At 45.6% G+C, this 17,255-nt stretch overlaps 1 protein-coding gene across 1 annotated transcript in view; it reads right to left on the reverse strand.

The window, feature by feature from the left end:
* The window catches only part of Ubr4 (ubiquitin protein ligase E3 component n-recognin 4), a 111,442-nt gene that overhangs the window by 78,749 nt on the left and 15,438 nt on the right, over window positions 1-17,255 (reverse strand). The window contains exons 10-25 of the mRNA XM_050152447.1: window positions 16,970-17,029; window positions 16,694-16,884; window positions 14,735-14,834; window positions 14,475-14,612; window positions 13,816-13,933; window positions 12,737-12,924; window positions 11,496-11,655; window positions 11,332-11,417; window positions 6,633-6,802; window positions 5,274-5,556; window positions 4,361-4,496; window positions 4,072-4,151; window positions 2,691-2,819; window positions 1,795-1,977; window positions 1,536-1,658; window positions 1,213-1,442 (exon numbers count right to left, since the gene is read on the reverse strand). Of these exons, the coding sequence (XP_050008404.1) occupies window positions 1,213-1,442; window positions 1,536-1,658; window positions 1,795-1,977; window positions 2,691-2,819; window positions 4,072-4,151; window positions 4,361-4,496; window positions 5,274-5,556; window positions 6,633-6,802; window positions 11,332-11,417; window positions 11,496-11,655; window positions 12,737-12,924; window positions 13,816-13,933; window positions 14,475-14,612; window positions 14,735-14,834; window positions 16,694-16,884; window positions 16,970-17,029 (2,375 nt within the window). The remainder of the gene's footprint in view (window positions 1-1,212; window positions 1,443-1,535; window positions 1,659-1,794; window positions 1,978-2,690; window positions 2,820-4,071; window positions 4,152-4,360; window positions 4,497-5,273; window positions 5,557-6,632; window positions 6,803-11,331; window positions 11,418-11,495; window positions 11,656-12,736; window positions 12,925-13,815; window positions 13,934-14,474; window positions 14,613-14,734; window positions 14,835-16,693; window positions 16,885-16,969; window positions 17,030-17,255) is intronic.

Below are 17,255 nucleotides of genomic sequence, written 5' to 3' on the forward strand. Positions count from 1 at the left end.
TCTTGGAGTTCAAGGCCAGCTTAATCTACAAGTGAGCTCTAGGACAACCAGGACTACACAAAGAAACCTTGTCTTGAAAAACCAAATCAATAAAAGTAACAAAAACAGCAACAAAAAACAAAACCCTGTTCAGCTTTAATTTACCTAACATTTCCCAGCTTATTTGCCAGGGAAAATCCACCAGCAGCTCAGTTTTGGAAACACTGGCCCAGGAGGCGGAGCAAAGCCTAGGTTCCCAAAGAGCAGGGCCATCCACGCTTTGCAGTGTCTCATGTAGCTGAGTCAATTATTTGTGTATCTGCCTCCTAAATGCTAGGACTGCAGGCATGGGCTACCATGCCTGACTGTTCCCTCTTTTCACTCCCAGTACTGAGGACAGAATCTCCCAGTTCTAATTTAAGAAAAACTAGAAGTCTCAATTTGTGAGCGATCTCCACTTTGTATATATTAAAAAAGAATTTTTTTTTAATTGAAAAAAAAAAATTTCCGCCTCCTCCCTGCCTCCCATTTCCCTTCCCGTCTCCCTTTTCCCTCCCCCTCCTCCCACTCTTCTCCCCCTCCCCCCACTCCTCTCCCCCTCCCTCTCCAGTCTGAAGAGCAGTCAGGGTTCCCTGCCTACTTCATTTTCTAAAAGGCTTTGTGGGAGCCTAGCCAGTTTGGATGTTCACCTTCCTAGACCAGGATGGAGGGGGGAGGACTTTGAAAAAGAATTTTAAACCTTTTAAACATCATTTGCTGAGCAAATTCTATAGGACATGTAGTTTGCAAGGTTTGCTGAAGAAAGAGAAAGGTTTTGAAATACCCTCCAACCCATTTAGTAATATTTGTCTCTCAGCCTCTCAGCCTCTCAGGCCTCTAAGTCCAGCAACAGGAGGCTAAGACAGGAAGACTGCCACAAGGTCGGGAATAAACAACACAGTGAGATAATTTCAAAACAGAGTTAGTAATTGCTCCTACATCTGGTACAGTAAATTGGAAGCCCTGGGAGTGCTTCATTCTCACTGAGAACTGGAATGGTGGCACTCAGAAAAACTCCTATTCTCTGCAGCTTAGAAGTCCTTCATGGAATTATAAAAATTCAATATCCTGGGACTTTGCCTCTTGGTCACCCCTTTACACTCTGTACTACAGGGAAAACACAAAGCTGGCACACAAGGAGGGGTACAAGCCGAGACCCCAGGGATCTCTCAGAGTGAGTGTGAGTCTCCATACCTAGTGAACGAGGCATAGGTGTCAATGAGTTGCAGCGTAGCTGGAAGAAGGTTCTTGGTGATCTCAGATGACTTATGAGGGTCAGTCTCTGCAGCCATCTTAGAAAAGTGCTCATCCAGAGAGACCTGGACCTTTGAGATAGCCGCATCCAGGGTGTAGATGGACTGCAGACTAGGGATCTCATGCAACTGCAGGACGGTGGTGCAGTCAATGGAGCAGAATGATGAGATCTTTAAAAAGACCCAGGATATTAATTAGCTATAGCAAAACGAAAGACTATAGCAGAGCCTAGTTCTGTCGTTAGGGTTAGAATAATAGCACACCTGTCGGGCGAAGTACTCTTCCACAATCTCAACGTCGTACTTCACTGAGCTACACTTGGTGGAGGTCAGCTCTATGACAGAGCCAGCCTGCTCGGGCTTCATGCCCTGTTTGATAAGGTGATCCTATTTGGACAACAAGAAAGAATGTTTAGGAAAATAACCTGGAAATCCAAAAGCTTTCATTAACTTCACAAGTCCCCACAGTGTGAAGCAAGTAGCCTGTGGAACTCCCTCACAGCCCTGAGCTCCCCTGTGGTACCTTTATCCAGCTGACATAGGAGCTGATCCGGAGGCGAGATGACCATCGCAGAGTGTGTAAGATGTCACATTCACTCATCTCAGGTAAGTTAGTGGCCAACTGGTTCATGTAAATCTTTGAAGGTGGCAAAATTCCCAAGATCCTCCAGAGTATCAAGAAGTAATACTGCAGGGCGCAGGCCTCCTGAGGAGGTGAACAAAGCAGTGGAAGCATTGTGACATGCTCAAGATCTCCCTAACAGAACAACTGTTAGAAAAGATAGTCTTTCAATCAGAACTGTGTGCCATTGTGAACTGAGAGGGCCCTGAGCATCTCAGCACACAGAACTGCTTAGTGTGAACTGGGCCCTCAGAGCATCTCAGCACACAGAACTGGGTGCCCAGTGTGAACTGAGAGGCCTCAGAGCATTACACCAAACAGGCAGATACACTATGACAGTCTGCTCTGTTCTCTACACTGAGAAGCTACAAGGATACTCTCCAACAGCCCTGGCACCCCCTACTTTATCATCTAACCAAGGGAGAGGACAGGGGCTGGGCAGGGCTGCAATCAGACAGCCCTTTAATAAACAGCGTGGAACTGTGCAGACCTGTTTTAAGGCGTCTAGAAACATGCACTAACAGGCAAAAAAGCTCATGTGTTAGCCTTCTAACATGACACAACACCCAGCCATTGACATGTAGGCAGTCACCAAGCCTCAGTTACATTCCACTCAACATTAGCCAAAACATAAAATTACAGCTGACAAAAACATGCAAACTTCGTAAAAATGCTACAGAAACAGTCGGTTTTGCAAACAAATGACGAATAATAGCTTAGGCCCAGAAAGGAGCTTCAGGCCAAAATGATCCATCATCACACGCAGACCCAGCCCCTCCCAGGGTCCACAGTCTTACCAGGGCAGTCACATTCTTATTCTCCTTTCTCCTGACTGTATCAAACTGAGAGCCAGCTGCAAGCAGGGCTGTCAGTGAGGTGTAAAGTTCATCGTACTTGACAAGCTTGGAGAAAAGAACTTCACATGCCTAAGACCAAGAAAGAGACCAAGAAAGACCAAAAACAATTTAGGTCTAGGTGTTGTTGCACACCTTTGATTCCAGCACTCAGGGAGATGAGGTAGGGGGATCTCTGAGTTCCAAGCCAGTGGGATGAAGAGGGAGAGGGGGGGGGCCCCCCCCCCCAACACTTTTTTCTTCAAATTGAAACATTTTCTCCTCCTGGCCTCACATGATCACTTAGTCTCCTGGCTGTAAAAACATCCAATCAACTTAATCTTAATTGGTTTCTCCTTGCAGCAGACTACCAGTTCTGGGCCTCACACTTAAGTTTGTATATTGATACAAGCACACAGCTGCAGGCTTTAGAATGAGAGAGCAAGGTAACCATTTTGTTGAATGATTTGTTAAATTTCTGAAGTTTTCCTTTAAGACAGTCAAATGCTGACGTGTGTGTGTGTGTGTGTGTGTGTGTGTGTGTGTGTGTGTGTGTGTAGTAAAGAGCACTCAGTGTGGGAGAGTGGAAAGCATCTGACCCACAGGTAAAAATGGCTTTAAAATTCTTGAGCAGGGGGGCTGGAAAGATGGCTCAGAGGTTAAGGACACTGACTGTTCTTCCAGGGGTTCTGAGTTCAATGCCCAGCAACCACATCTGTAATGAGGTCTGGTGCCCTCTTCTGGCATGCAGGCATACATGGCGGCAGAACACTGTATTGTATATGTAATAAAATCTTTAAAAAAAAAAAATTCTTGGGCTGGAGAGGTGGCTCAGTGGTTAAGAGCATTGCCTGCTCTTCCAAAGGTTCTGAGTTCAATTCCCAGCAACCACATGGTGGCTAACAACCATCTGTAATAAGGTCTGGTGCCCTCTTCTGGCCTGCAGGCATATACACAGAGAGACTATTGTATACATAACAAATAAATAAATAAATATTTAAAAAAAAAAAAATTCTTGAGCAGGGCAGGGCAGGGCGGGGCGGGGCGGGGCGGGTGGGGCGGGGCGGGTCAGGGCGGGGAGGGGCAGGCCAGACCTTATAACCCCAGCTACTTTGGAAGTTGAGTCAGGATGATTGCTTGACCTCCCTCAGGCTTTCAAAGTTAGTTTAAGAGCATAAGAAAAGACCCTAACTCTTTAAAAAGAGGATGAGGAAGAGAAGAAAAAAGGCAAAAAAAGGAAAAGAAAAAAATTCCAGAGAATAAGAAGAAATAAAGAAAAGAAAAAAGAAAAATCCAGAAGAAGGAATAAGAAAGAAAGAAAAGAATAAAAGAAAATTCCCAGTACCATAGAATCAAGTCGGTGCAAATCCTCCTCAGAAGCCTCTGGGGACAGGACGCAGTAGAACCTGGGTTGTGGGGCTGCATCTGGAAAATGATGAACTTGTTAATCAAGTGTGAAGCATATGAAAGTCAATTTCTACAATTTTCCTGAACTGGCAGGTGATGGACCAACCCTCAAGGGGGAGACTGAGACCCAGGGCCACAGCTCCTCCAGGAGTCACTGAGCTACAGATTCAGTGCCACCAACAAGGACCAGAAGTCATCACCCTCTTGCTGACAATCTTATTTCTGACCTGATGAAAAATGTTTGGACCAGTTTTCTTCTACTTCCTTGAACCCATGATACAGAGGAGTGTTGGCCCGGCGGCTGCTGCTGTCTTGGGATCCACTTGCCCACCCAAAAGGGGGACTCAGCAGGTTGTGCTGCACCTTTGAAATACAGACATTCGAGTAAAGGATATACAGTCACTACCTGCTTTTCACACCAAGGACAAAAAACAGATCTAGTTATACCAAAACTTGTTAGCATCAAATGAAAATGAAAATTGGAAGATTTTTCTATGATTTCTTTTGGAAAGTAATTTCTGATAATGCATCGTGGGGAAGACTGCTCCAGGAATTAATTTGAAAACTGCCAAGCACAGAATCTCTGACCCCCCGTCTCATCCTCTTTGGTGTTGTTAAAAAAGGCTACAACTACAGCATTTACTGTGAGACCCTTCCCCAGACACTAACGCACATGTGGAGCCAAAGTTGAGGGCATTGTAGCTACACAAGCAAGTAGGTTGGTTGAGAAAGAAGAATCCTGAGTGAACAAGGACACCCACTAGTCAACAAACCCATCAAGTAGCCGCCAGTTATCATGTCAGGCTAAACAGCAAGTCTAAACCTAAAGACGTAGCTAGCCCTACCCCATAAAGCCTTCAGAGCCACAAATAAAACCTTACTGCCTACAAAGAATGGAGCTCTGGGCTGAAGAGATGGCTCAGAGGTTAAGAGCACTGACTGCTATTCCAGAGATCCTGAGTTCAATTCCCAGCAACCTCATGGTGGCTCACAGCCATCTGTAATGAGATCTGGTACCCTCTTCTGGCCAGCAAGCATACACACAGACAGAACACTGTATACATAATAAATAAATAAATCGTAAAAAAAAAAATAATAGAGCTCTCAGAAGGAGAGAGAGGAGATGGTACAGGTCTTCACCTGCTCAAACAGATACACAGGGGCTTTGGAGTACTGATGAAGCAGGTAGTCGAAGATCAAAAGGAGGCGCGCCAGGGTTAAAGGCACGGAGCGCATCTGAACCTCCATGTTCACACTCAGCTCCTGGATGCTCTGCACCAACATGGTGAAGATGGTCCTGCGGCCCTTCTCAGAGAAGCTGTGGAAGATGAGGAGCAGCAGCTGCAGGTGCTCAACATTCAGGTCCTCTGTCTCACTGGGCATCACCCCCTGCAGTGCACTCTGCTTCATTGTAGACAAAAACCTGGCACAAAAAAAGGGGGAGCATGTCTGGTGGAGAAAACACAGAAAAGCCCCAAGATCACAGCACCCAGTGCTGGAAGGAGAACAAATTAAAGAAGAGAAAAGCTGGTGCAGAGAAGCCAAACAGTCAGATGTGGGACCAACAAGGTGGCTCAGTGGGGTTAAGATGCTCACCACCACGCCTGCCACCCCTTGTTCCCACCCCAGGTCTCACATGGTAAGAGAGAATCAACTCCACAAGTTGACCTCTGACCTCTCCAAGAATGATGTGGCACATGGGACTGACTGCCATGTATGCACAAGCGCACACCTACAGAGTTCTAAGCCAGGCAGGAGGAGGGGTGGCAGAAGGGGAGTGGGGAAGAGAATATTATAATATTTGGGAACTTGTCAGAAGAGCCTTTAATAATTTAAAAAAAAAAAAAGGAATGAGCACAGTCCATTGTCTGCATGTTCTTTGGCTTTTAGGAAAGAGATCTGTACTTTAATATGGGTGCCCTTCCTTCATCCCAGCTCCCAGAATGCCATAAAGAACACAGTGAGCCTCTGGCATTCAAAGAGGGCTATGATCTTGCAAATCCAACATTACAGCTATTTGATCCTGGGCTAGGGGATAGAAGAGCAAAGCCTTTTAGGAAACCAACAGCTTTGAAGCCTAACCATGAAAACAAACAAACAAACAAAAAAAATGGCAAAAAAACAGGTCTATCTGAGGAGGATTTGGGTGATTAAGCTGAGCTTCCCCCAAGGAAACAAGTTCTTTAAAATGTATCCAAAACTGCAGCAGCCACTCTAAATGCGCTTGTGTGGGAAGCACCTGAGGCCTTTCTCCTTCAGGACACTGGTCATCTTTGGAATCCAGGCTCTGAATGGCAATTGTAACCAAATCTCCCATGGCTATTGGAAGTGTCTTTTCTCAGACCACACTGTTTAACAGAACATCCTCCACACTCCCCATCACTTCTCCACCCTCCTATACAGACAGAGAGCAGCTTCTCCCAGTCAGAATGCCAACCAACCAGTGAAACCCCTGCACACAGCACTCAATCACCCACAGACCTTCTGTTACGGTCTTACCTGTCCCACACTTTCAGGCATTCTGGGACATCAGGGTCACCTTGTGCTCCAGCTTTATGTTGCCAGATAAGCAGGAGACGAGAGAGCACAGAGAGGCCTTGGGGGTGAATGTACAGGGGCCAAGGGCCCTCGGAGAAAGGAGCAACTCCTAGCTGCTGTAGTAGTGTATTCTGGAAAAAAGAGAGAGAGACACAGAACAAGTCAAAAGGTTGTTCAATCACCAAAGCTCCTTTTATGAATAATGAATAACAAAAGGACTTGTCAGTATACGGCTAAAAGAAATCTGGAGAGGAGGTTGGAGAGATGGTTCAGCAGTTAAGAGCATTGCTTGCTCTTCCAAAGGTCCTGAGTTCGATTCCCAGCAACCACATGGTGGCTCACAACCATCTGTAATGAGGTCTGGTGACCTCTTCTGGCCTGCAGACGTAACACACAGACAGAATATTGTATACATATAAATAAATATTATAAAAAAAGAAATCTGGAGAAAAATCATGTTGTCTACCAAATGAGAAAAACAGGACAAACCCCAATCACACCTGCAGTTTAATTAGTGTCTACGCAGGCTTTGGAAAGAAGAAGTGCTTGGAGACAGTGGAATCAAAGCAGTTTTCAAAATGGCTGGAAAGGGAGAGTTGGTGCCTTTAGAAGAAACTCAACACGTCAGAGCGGGGTGGACTGGGTTTGTTTGTTTTCTTTTGTTTGTTTTTAAACAGCATCTCTCTGGGTAGCCCTGGCTGGCCCTGAACTCACAGAAACCCACCTCCTAAGTGCTGGAATTAAAGGTATGTGCCAGCACACCTGGCTAAGTGGACTTCATTTAAGCTAGTTACCTCAGACAAGTAACATCCACTGGGGTTGACAACTTGTGTTAAGTAGAAAAAATGCTGCCTGTGAGAAGCCAGTGTGTGTTACTCAATAGGGCCATCTGTTGGGAGGCCCTGCTGGTCATCAGTTACAGTCTGCCATGGCCTGGAGGCTCTCCCAGAATTTGCAACATGGAGGACCCATCCCCAGCAAGACTTCTTGCTTTCTACCTGCCCTTATTTGGAGAAGGTCTCTAGGCCTGGAGGCCTGACCTTATCTGAAAGCTGTCCCTAAGCCTGGCCTGACTTATCCCTAGTATAACCCTTGGCAAAGTTCCCTGATAGAGCACCCCAACTTCCCCTTCCATAAGTAACTAGGACTTGCACTAAGGACTTTATGATAGAAGCATGCTGTTTAATGCAAATTAGGTGATGCCCACCATTGTCCCCTGCCTTTATATCCTGCTCTCATTCTGGAACAGAATGGAGCTGGAACACTGTCTCCCCAAAGAGTTATCTCAGTGGACTCACAAGCCATCCAGCCCTGCTCACTCCTTCTACTTCCTTCCCTTTGGTGGACCAGAAGCCCATGATCCCTGAGAAAGAAGAATTACAGCTGTCCTTGCTTCCAGCTGAGTACTGTTCCCAAGGAACTAAGCGCGAACACAGTGAGCAGGTGCCATCGGAACACAACCCAGATGGCTCATTTGCCATACGGCTGTGAAAGGCACAAATCATGATAGAAGAAATTACTTTTTCTTTTTTTCTTTTTTTCCCCCTTTTTTTCTGGTTTTTCGAGACACAGTTTCACTGTGTAGCCCTGGCTATCCTGGAAATTACTCTGTAAACCAGGTTAGGCTTGAACTCAGAGATCCACCTGCCTCTGCCTCCTGAGTACTGGGATTAAAATGTATGAACCACTACCATCTGACAACTAGAAGAAATTTCTGACAAACTAAATTCTATCTTTCAAGATCCCTAATAACACAACTCCTTGGAATTCAGCATCAGTCCAACACCATGGATCTCAAGGGCTGTTCCAAGTACCAGGCAGTTACTCCAGGCCAAGCACTGCACTAACAGCAATGCAAACACTTCCTAGTGAACTGACAGCCCCCAAACAGACAGGGATGAAAAGAGGTTGGGAATTCCCTGTGTCATGATGTTACAAGTCTGCACACACACATTAGCAGTTCCCTCTCAAATGCAGAGGGCAACATCACTACAAGAGGCCTAGGGACTCTAGTCCAGAGAAAAGTATTTTGTCTCTGTTCTCTAGACAAGTTAGGTAAAACAAGGTTATGAACACTGAAGCTTCCCTAAACAAACTCCAACTGGGAAAAAGAGCTGAGCACTGTGCAGGACCAGCTTCAGACAGTATAGGAAGTTGCTACAGAGGCCACTCTCTTAACAATTCACTCAACTCTCATTTCCTTCCTGCCAAAATAAAATATTTCCCTTAACAATAGGCAGGTATTAACACATTTCATAACCATCTTCTCAAACTACAGAAGAAAACTTTGGAGATTCTGCCAACAGTTTGGGATTCTGAGAATTTAACTTTTTTCCAATGGCTTGCAAGATTTATCCCTTTGGGAAAAATTGACAAGCCCCTAAAATACATCTGCTGAAATCACTTTTGTTTGGATTTTTTGAGATTAAAGTTTCATTATGTTGCCAGGGGTAGCCTTGGATTTGCAATCCTCTTGCCTCAGCCTTCTGAGCAATAGGCACTGAAATAATTAACAGTAAAAGAAAAACTTTCAGAATAGTTTCCGGTCAAATGTGGAGATCACTGAATAAAGGCACTGGGAAGGGTATCCAAAAGAAATGATCCTTTTGTCTGTGGTGCTAGAATCAAAGTCAGGGCCTGCATGACCAGGCACATGCTGTACCACTGAGCTGCACCGCTGAGCTGTACCGCTGACCCAGGATGCACACTTTAAACTATCTCCTCGGGAATTCCTGTGGACATTAAACATTAGGAAAGATACACACCTGCAATCCTAGGCTGATACAGGAGGACCGCCAAGAGTTTAAGGCCAGGTTAGGCTACAGTCCCAAGTCAGTCATAGCTAGAGAAAAATAATTCCCAGGAATCCACAGGATGACCCCAGCTAAGACCCTAAACAATAGTAGAGAAGGTGTCCGACCTGGCTTTGCCCTGTAGTCAGACTGATGACTATGTTAAACATCACCATAGAACCTTCATCCAGCAACTGATGGAAACAGGGGCAAAGACCCACAGCGGAGCACCAGGCTGAGCTCCCAAAGTTCAGTCAAAGAGTGGGAGGAGTGAGAATATGAGCAAAGAGGTCAAGACCATGATGGGGACACCCACTGAAACAGCTTACCTGAACTAATGGGAGCTTACCAACTCTGGCTGGACAGGGAAGAAACCAGTATAGGACCAAACTAGACCTTCTGAACATAGGTGACAGTTGAATGGCTGGGGCAGACTGCGGGGGCCACCGGCAGTGGCACCAAGATTTATCCCTACTGCTTGTACTAGTTTTTTTTTTTTTTGGAACCCCTTCTCTTTGGACGGATACCTTGTTCAGTCTAGATATAGTAGGAGGGCCTTGATCCTTCCTCAAAGCAATGTGCCTTACCCTCTCTGAGGATTACATGGGGGGGGGAGGGTGTGGAGGGGGAGGGAAGATGGAGGAAATGGGAGGAAGGGAGGGAGTGGGATTGGTATGTAAAATTTAAAGGGATGTGCCACCACTGCCCAGCTTTTTTTTTTTTTTTTTTAATTAAAAATTTCCGGGGCTGGAGAGATGGCTCAGCGGTTAAGAGTATTGCCTGCTCTGATCCAAAGGTCCTGAGTTCAATTCCCAGCAACCACATGATGGCTCACAACCATCTGTAATGAGGTCTGGTGCCCTCTTCTGGCCTTCAGGCATACACACAGACAGAATATTGTATACATAATAAATAATAAAATAAAAAATTTCCACCTCCTCCCCTCCTCCCATTTCCCTCCCCCTCTCCCCACTCCCACTCCCCCTCCAGTCCAAAGAGCCAGCTTTTCTTTTAAAAAATAAAATAAAAAAGACAACTAAGTTATTATTAAAACATGATATTGCCAAATGTGAGAGAAGGATGTGCATCCACACGATCTGACTCCTTGTGTGGGAGTGAGAACTGTAGGTCCCGTGCAGTGTGGCCTGATGTGCTGACTCTCATAGTGACAGCCCCAAGAGACCGACACTCCTCCACCCACAACAGGGAACATGATAAGAAAGATCACAGCAACACTTGGAATGCAATAAGCCTGGACACAAATCAAATGGACTTCAGTGGAAACAGATGCGTCAAGCGGTACAGCGTAAACCTGATAGGTAGCACACAGCATGTAAATAAGGGCTACAGCAATCCTCACTGTAATGTGAAACTAAAGAAATGAGGACCTTGAGACTTAGGGTTCAAACCACCATCCATTTCAGTAGGGAGGGACTCATGCAGTTACATGTTCGTGAAGGTCTTGAACTCAGTTTGGGTGAAAGGTTTGTAAGGGAGAGCAAACATGTTTCCTGTGACCTGATGGCCGCTTTAAAGTGCCTTGGACTTTATATTCCCCATCAGACCGGTGAGCATCTGCCACTCTTACTTTGTAAACAATTTTTAGTGAGTTCTGTCTACTGGTCTACTATGAGAAGTACTGGGAGCTTGTTTAGTTGTTTGCTTCCTTTCTTTAAACTTCATGACATGGGGAAAAGAATATCTTTTTCTTCCAGAGATCCTAACCACTGCACAGGGGCACACAGAACACCCAAGCAAAACCCTGCCCAGCAGAGAGTAAGAACAAAGAACCCTTCAATGATGAGAGCCACCATGTCACAGAGAAGGTGTGAGGCATTCCCGCCTAGGCAGCCACAGTAGACACCAACCTGCAAGTTCGGGGACTGTAGGTCAGAAGTTACCAGGGAGTGGTTGAAGTGATAGAGAGCAGCAGCGAAGTCCTCATCTGATGACCCTTAGGACAAAGGGATACAGTTACTCAGGAACTTGGAGCCATAAGTGCCCTACAACAACACCCAGCCTCTCCACTGACCCTTGAGTCCATCTTTGTCCACCTCCTTAATGATGCTTGCCAGGGTGGCCATATGGTGCTCTGAAAGAGACACACTCAGATAGTTCCGGATGAAATTGTTCCGAGAGTTCAGCATGGAAGATGTGATAAAGTTCAGAATGTTGGAAGCCAGACCTAAGAACTAAAAGGAACAGAAAACAATTCAGTTCAGGGTCATGTGGTACAAACTTCAATCAACCTTAAAGTCAAGCCCAGAAACCTCCATGCCAAAAATGAAGTCTATCACTTAATTCTTACAGTAGAACTATATCCACAATGAAAACCAGCTGCACAGAATGGTCACCCACTTGATGGAGACCTCAGAAAACACCTGCTTTCTGAGCGAACCCACTAGTTCCCCTTTGTCCTCCAGAGCCCACCCCTGTCCAACTCAAGACATTACCAATAACATACTGGAGACTGACCCCTACATACATCAATGATTATTACACTCCCCTTTCTCTATTATTACACTGATTTGTCATTATTATAAAGACTAATCATGGGCTGGAGAGATGGCTCAGAGGTTGAGAGCATTCCCTGCTCTTCCAAAGGTCCTGAGTTCAATTCCCAGCAACCACATGGTGGCTCACAACCATCTGTAATGAGGTCTGGTGCCCTCTTCTGGCCTACAGGCATACACACAGACAGAATATTGTATAAATAATAAATAAATAAATATTTTTAAAAAAGACTAATCATTAAATGATTACATAAATGTTTTATGCTCATAACCTTGAAATAGGAAGGTACTTAAGGCTACATGAAAGAATTGCAAATGACCCATTTACTGATAAATTATCAGGATAAAGGCTGAAACACAAAAGATAATCAATATTGGCTGGATCAATAAGTAAGCATTTATGATGCAGCAAACCTATGCTACAGGCTTTGAAACCACCTTCACAACGCCCTTTGGGATGGATGCAAATCACCCCCCAACACATTCAGATTCTGGCCCAGAACCATTCAGAGGAAAAAATAAGCTTCAAATCAACCTCTATCTAAGCCAAAAAAAGAAGACTGTACTAATAACCATCAGTACTGGAAGCAAGCTCTTCCGTGATATATAATTACTCCCTCAAAGTCCTGCACAGGGGAAGATCTAGGTACCAAAGCTATCCAACTTAGAACTGCTTTAGCTCAGATGGTCCACTTCTCAGCTCAACCACTCAAGTAATCTCCCTTCCTCCCACGGTCCGAACCTCAGAATCTACTCTTACCAACTCAGGATCTTTGCGACTGGCCAAGATGTTGCCCTTCTCACCAGAGGCCTGTTTACTGGGGCTTTTAACCCGAGGAGAGCTTTCCAGGGGAGGGGGCGGTGGAGGGGGTGGAGGTGCAGTTTTCTCTTTACTGGGAGAGATGGTCTCCTCAAACCACTGCCCCAAAATAGGCTCGCTGTCATCATCTGAAAAGAGAAAAGTCACAAAAATAACCATCTCTGTATGTGTGAACCTGTTTTTTAAAAGTGCTCAAGCCAAAAGACCCCACAGCATGCTGATGCCAAGGATGGGGACTGCTCCTGTCAATCTTTCAAGACGACTAAGTGGATAGTGTTTCCATCTTATTATACATTAGTTATGGTGTAGTGAAACTGATTTTTTTTTTAAGGAGTCCAACAACAGAAGAGAAACCATTTCCTCTTATCTACCTGCCTGAAAAGAAGCCAAACATTTACAAGAGCAACCAAGTCTCACCAGCTGCATGCCCAAGATGTGCCATACTGTCCCACAAACTTGACCATGGAAGGGAAGTGGAGAATTATCTTCTCTACTAAGTCTTCAGTTCTGACCTATTCATCCCTAAGCTACAAACCCATGGTAAAACCAAATCCCTGCCACATGGCCTTTTGTCCTGCACAGGGAGAGCAGAAATCCCAGCATGGGCCAACAAAGGAGGAAACATGAGCAACTGAGATGTATTTTCATTCTGACAGAAATGAAAAGCTGCATGGGCTTAGCTGAAAGCAAGATTTACCATTTAGTATAATACACTCAACTTATTATTTTTGAAAAAGGTCTCAAGTAGCCCAGGCAGGCCTCTAATTCACTAAAGCAGTCATAATGACCTTGAACATATACCCCTCTTCCTGCCTTCCTAGTGCTGGGATAACAGGTAAGTGCACCACACCTGGTTTACCAGGCTGGGACGCTAACCCAATCCATCACACGTTCTAGGCAAGCACTTTCCCAGCACTCCCTGCCCCTCGAGCATGTCATCTCTGAAAACACATAAATGCAAAGGCAACCAGGAAGGTGAGACAGAGAAGCACAGCAACTAGAGGGCTATCTCTGACTACCTTGGCTGCTGTCCTCCTCTGTGCTACTGAAGTCATCCTCATAGTATGTGTTGGAGTCGGTGGAGGCGCTGGCATCACTGCTCATGGAGCCCTTCCTCTGCCGCTGCAGGACACATGCCTAGGGAAACCACAAGGTTGCAGAAAAGATGAATCCAGAAAAGAGCTGAACAATTTCATCTCCTTGACGACCTACAAGCGTCTCCATGTCTCAGTTGCTTTTCAAATCAGGTTTCCCCAAATGCTCCCCACGCAGGACTCTAGCTGCTTTATCTTACATAAGCACTCAACCAGAGACATGGCCAAGGGATGTAAAGGAGCATTCCTGGAGTGTCCACCACGCTTCTGCTCCAGAACTGTCACCTCAAGTCACCAAGGGTCAACATAGATCTAACACTGGCATTCAATAACTGTTTCCAAAGCTACAAGGACTATTGTCTTTGTCAAGCTGGGTACAGTGACATGTGCCTGTAATCCACGGAGCCTGAAGCAGGAGGATCACTTGAGTGCAGGAATGCAAGCCCAGAAAGGGAGGCAAGAAGGGAGGAGAGAGGAGTTCTAGGGACGGTTCCTTTCCAGAACTATCACCACAGTCTGCATTGATAAACACCACGCTCTTGTCAACCTCACTCCAACTTATGAGTAGCTTGATTTTCACCCACCTTTCTGTATGAAGTTGAAAGTAAAGTCAAGAGCAGGTTAGTCAGCGGGACAGAGTCAATCAGCCGTTGAATCCTTTGTGTGGAGGTGCTTTGGGCCATAATGCTTAGGACTGCGGGGGGACCATCTGTCTCCCAGCCCTGAAGACAACAAAACCAGAGGTGCATTACACTGTTAAAAAAGAACCCTCACTGATGGCTCCAGCCAGCATGCCGAGTAAACCTCAAACCAATCTGCAGACTCCAAAGAAGAGCCACCTCACCTTGTGGAGCGCCTCCACCTGCAGGTCCTGAAACAGAGATGTCAGCAGCTTGATGGCATGGTTTGCCAGGATCACTGAGAGCACTCCAAATCCCTGATGCCTACACAAATGAAAACAGAACACAGACCTTAAGATCTTTAGCAATGAAGCACAACCTCAGAAATGGCTGTTATCTTGCCATTCTGGCATCCCAGACCCCTTTAAAGGATCTACAAACGTTTCCACTGAGTACTATACACATAAAAATCACCCTAGCACTGCAGCTCATTAACAAAGTCCTAGCCACCAGCTAAACTCACCACAAACAAAAGAAAAATCTTACTCCTCTCTTTCTCCAATCTGCTTCTAACCCAATAGTCCCTATTTCAATGCACTATACAACCCAGATGCTCATGCAAAATGTGTGTGTGTACATGCACACACCAATGTGCATAAAGGCCAAACCTTTAATGGTCAACCTTGGATGCTGTTCCTCAGGGCAATACCCAGTAAGCCCGAGTGATCTTCCCATCTCTACCTCTCCTGTGCTGCAGTTATAAGGTACTCGAGTTCTAGGAACTGAACGCAGGTCCGCATGACTGCACAAGCCTCTAGCTCTTTAGCTCCAGGCCAAACACTTTTTATGTCACACTGAGTCTGCTGAAGCTAATGCTTAACCTACTTCCACATCGACCTAAACAATTCCTTTCCAAACACAGCACAACTCCTGCTAACCTCTTGCTCAGGCCTCTTTTTTTCACAAGACTTATGACAATCTAAAATGGACTTGCTAGTACCGCTGTTATTTCTCCACTTAGAGAATAAAATCCAAAATGGGTGTGATGACAGACTCCTATGAAGCCCAGTACTTGGGAGCGTAAGCAGAAGAACCAGGAGCTCGAGGTCATCAGTTACACCACAAGTGTGAAGCTGGATGGGCTATCAGAGACCCTGTCTCAGAGGGAAAAAAAAGAACAAAGAGGAGCAGAGCAGGATAGGTAGCTCAGCAAATAAGAGCACTGATTGCTCTTACAGAGGAGCCAGGTTATACCCAGCACCCACATGTTATAACTTATGGCTTTTAACTTATATAACATCTGTGGCTCCAGATCAAGGGGATATGAAGCCTTCTTCTGGGCTCCAGGCACATACACATAGGCAAAACACCCATACAAATACAGAGAGATAGCTCAGCACTTAAGAGCACTTGTTGCTTTTGCAGAAGATCTCCCAGCACCCACACGGTGAATCACAACCATCCCTAACTCCAGTTCCACAAGATCTGATGCCTTCTTTTGACTTCTGTGGTTAATAGACATGCATACAGTATTTATATATGTATGCAGGCAAAACATTCACATATATAAATCTTAAAAGTAATATACACATAAAATAAATTAAAAAGAAAAAAGGAATTAAAAGAATAAATAAAATCCAGCAATGTCTCAATTGAAGGAACCACCTGAGCAACAGGTAACATTCACTGTTATCTCCTTATCTCCTTCCCAGAAAGTGCCACTCACCTCCCCTCCACCCCCCACCTGCCCAAGACAAGGTCATATGTAGACCTTGCTGTCCTGGAATTCACACTGTAGAGCAGGTCGGCTTCAAACTCACAGAGGTCAGCCTGCTTCTGTCCCCCACTTCCCAAGTTCTGAAATTAAAGGCATGTGCCACCACCACCACATATCTCATCTTTTGATATGATCTTGTTGGAAACTAAATACACACATCATATAATCTTTCTGTCTCTCAAAAATGAGGCAATGGGATCAAAACGAACTAACCTATCTAGATGCTAGAGCAAGAGGCTAACTTGAACCCTTGGGACAAGGTGTGCACAGCACGCACAGACCCTGGCTACAATCTACAGCACCAAAGCAAACACACAAGCTCTGATGTGGGGTCAGCAGCTCATGAGCCCTGTGAACTAGGAACAGAGCACAGCATCCAGAAGTGGAGCCAGAGGCAGACACATACCCTTTGCCAGGCCCCAGTTTGGGAGAGCCTACTCCCTCTTTTGTACGAGAAAGGATGTCTCTGACTCGGAGAGCAGCCAATGGGTCCTTCTCTTTCCCCTTGTCAGCCAGGGCAGTGGGGCTGAGATTCAGTATGAGGAAGAGGCTATTCAGCAGACACCAGGCGCCCAACAGCTGGAAGTTCTGGAAATGCTGGTGAGAAAGGACAAAACCAAACATCAGAGGGGAAAATCAGACCTGACAGAAGGTAAGCACAGCACACAAGCCTCTTTCTTACCTCACCACCAGCACGGCGGGAGCTGCTGATTGCCTGTCCGATCATGTCGTAGATCTCAAGCTGCCCAGGAACAAACAGACATACAATCTGAGCAGCTCAGGTCATCATCACAAATCTAAACCTTACAACCTGAGCCAGTTTACTGGAAGAAGTATAACTGTCATCAGGTCACTCGGTGACCTACCACCATCAGTTTCTGACCTCATGGGGAACTACCTGTATCTCTCTCAGTGCACAACACCTTCTTAGGTGTTCCCATATGCCCAGCCCTGCATCAGCCAGCTTC

Source organism: Alexandromys fortis, unplaced genomic scaffold (genome assembly GCF_014885135.2).
Source record: "Alexandromys fortis isolate MF-2015 unplaced genomic scaffold, M_Fortis_MF-2015_v1.1 scaffold_26, whole genome shotgun sequence".
Classification (NCBI taxonomy): Eukaryota; Metazoa; Chordata; class Mammalia; order Rodentia; family Cricetidae; genus Alexandromys; species Alexandromys fortis.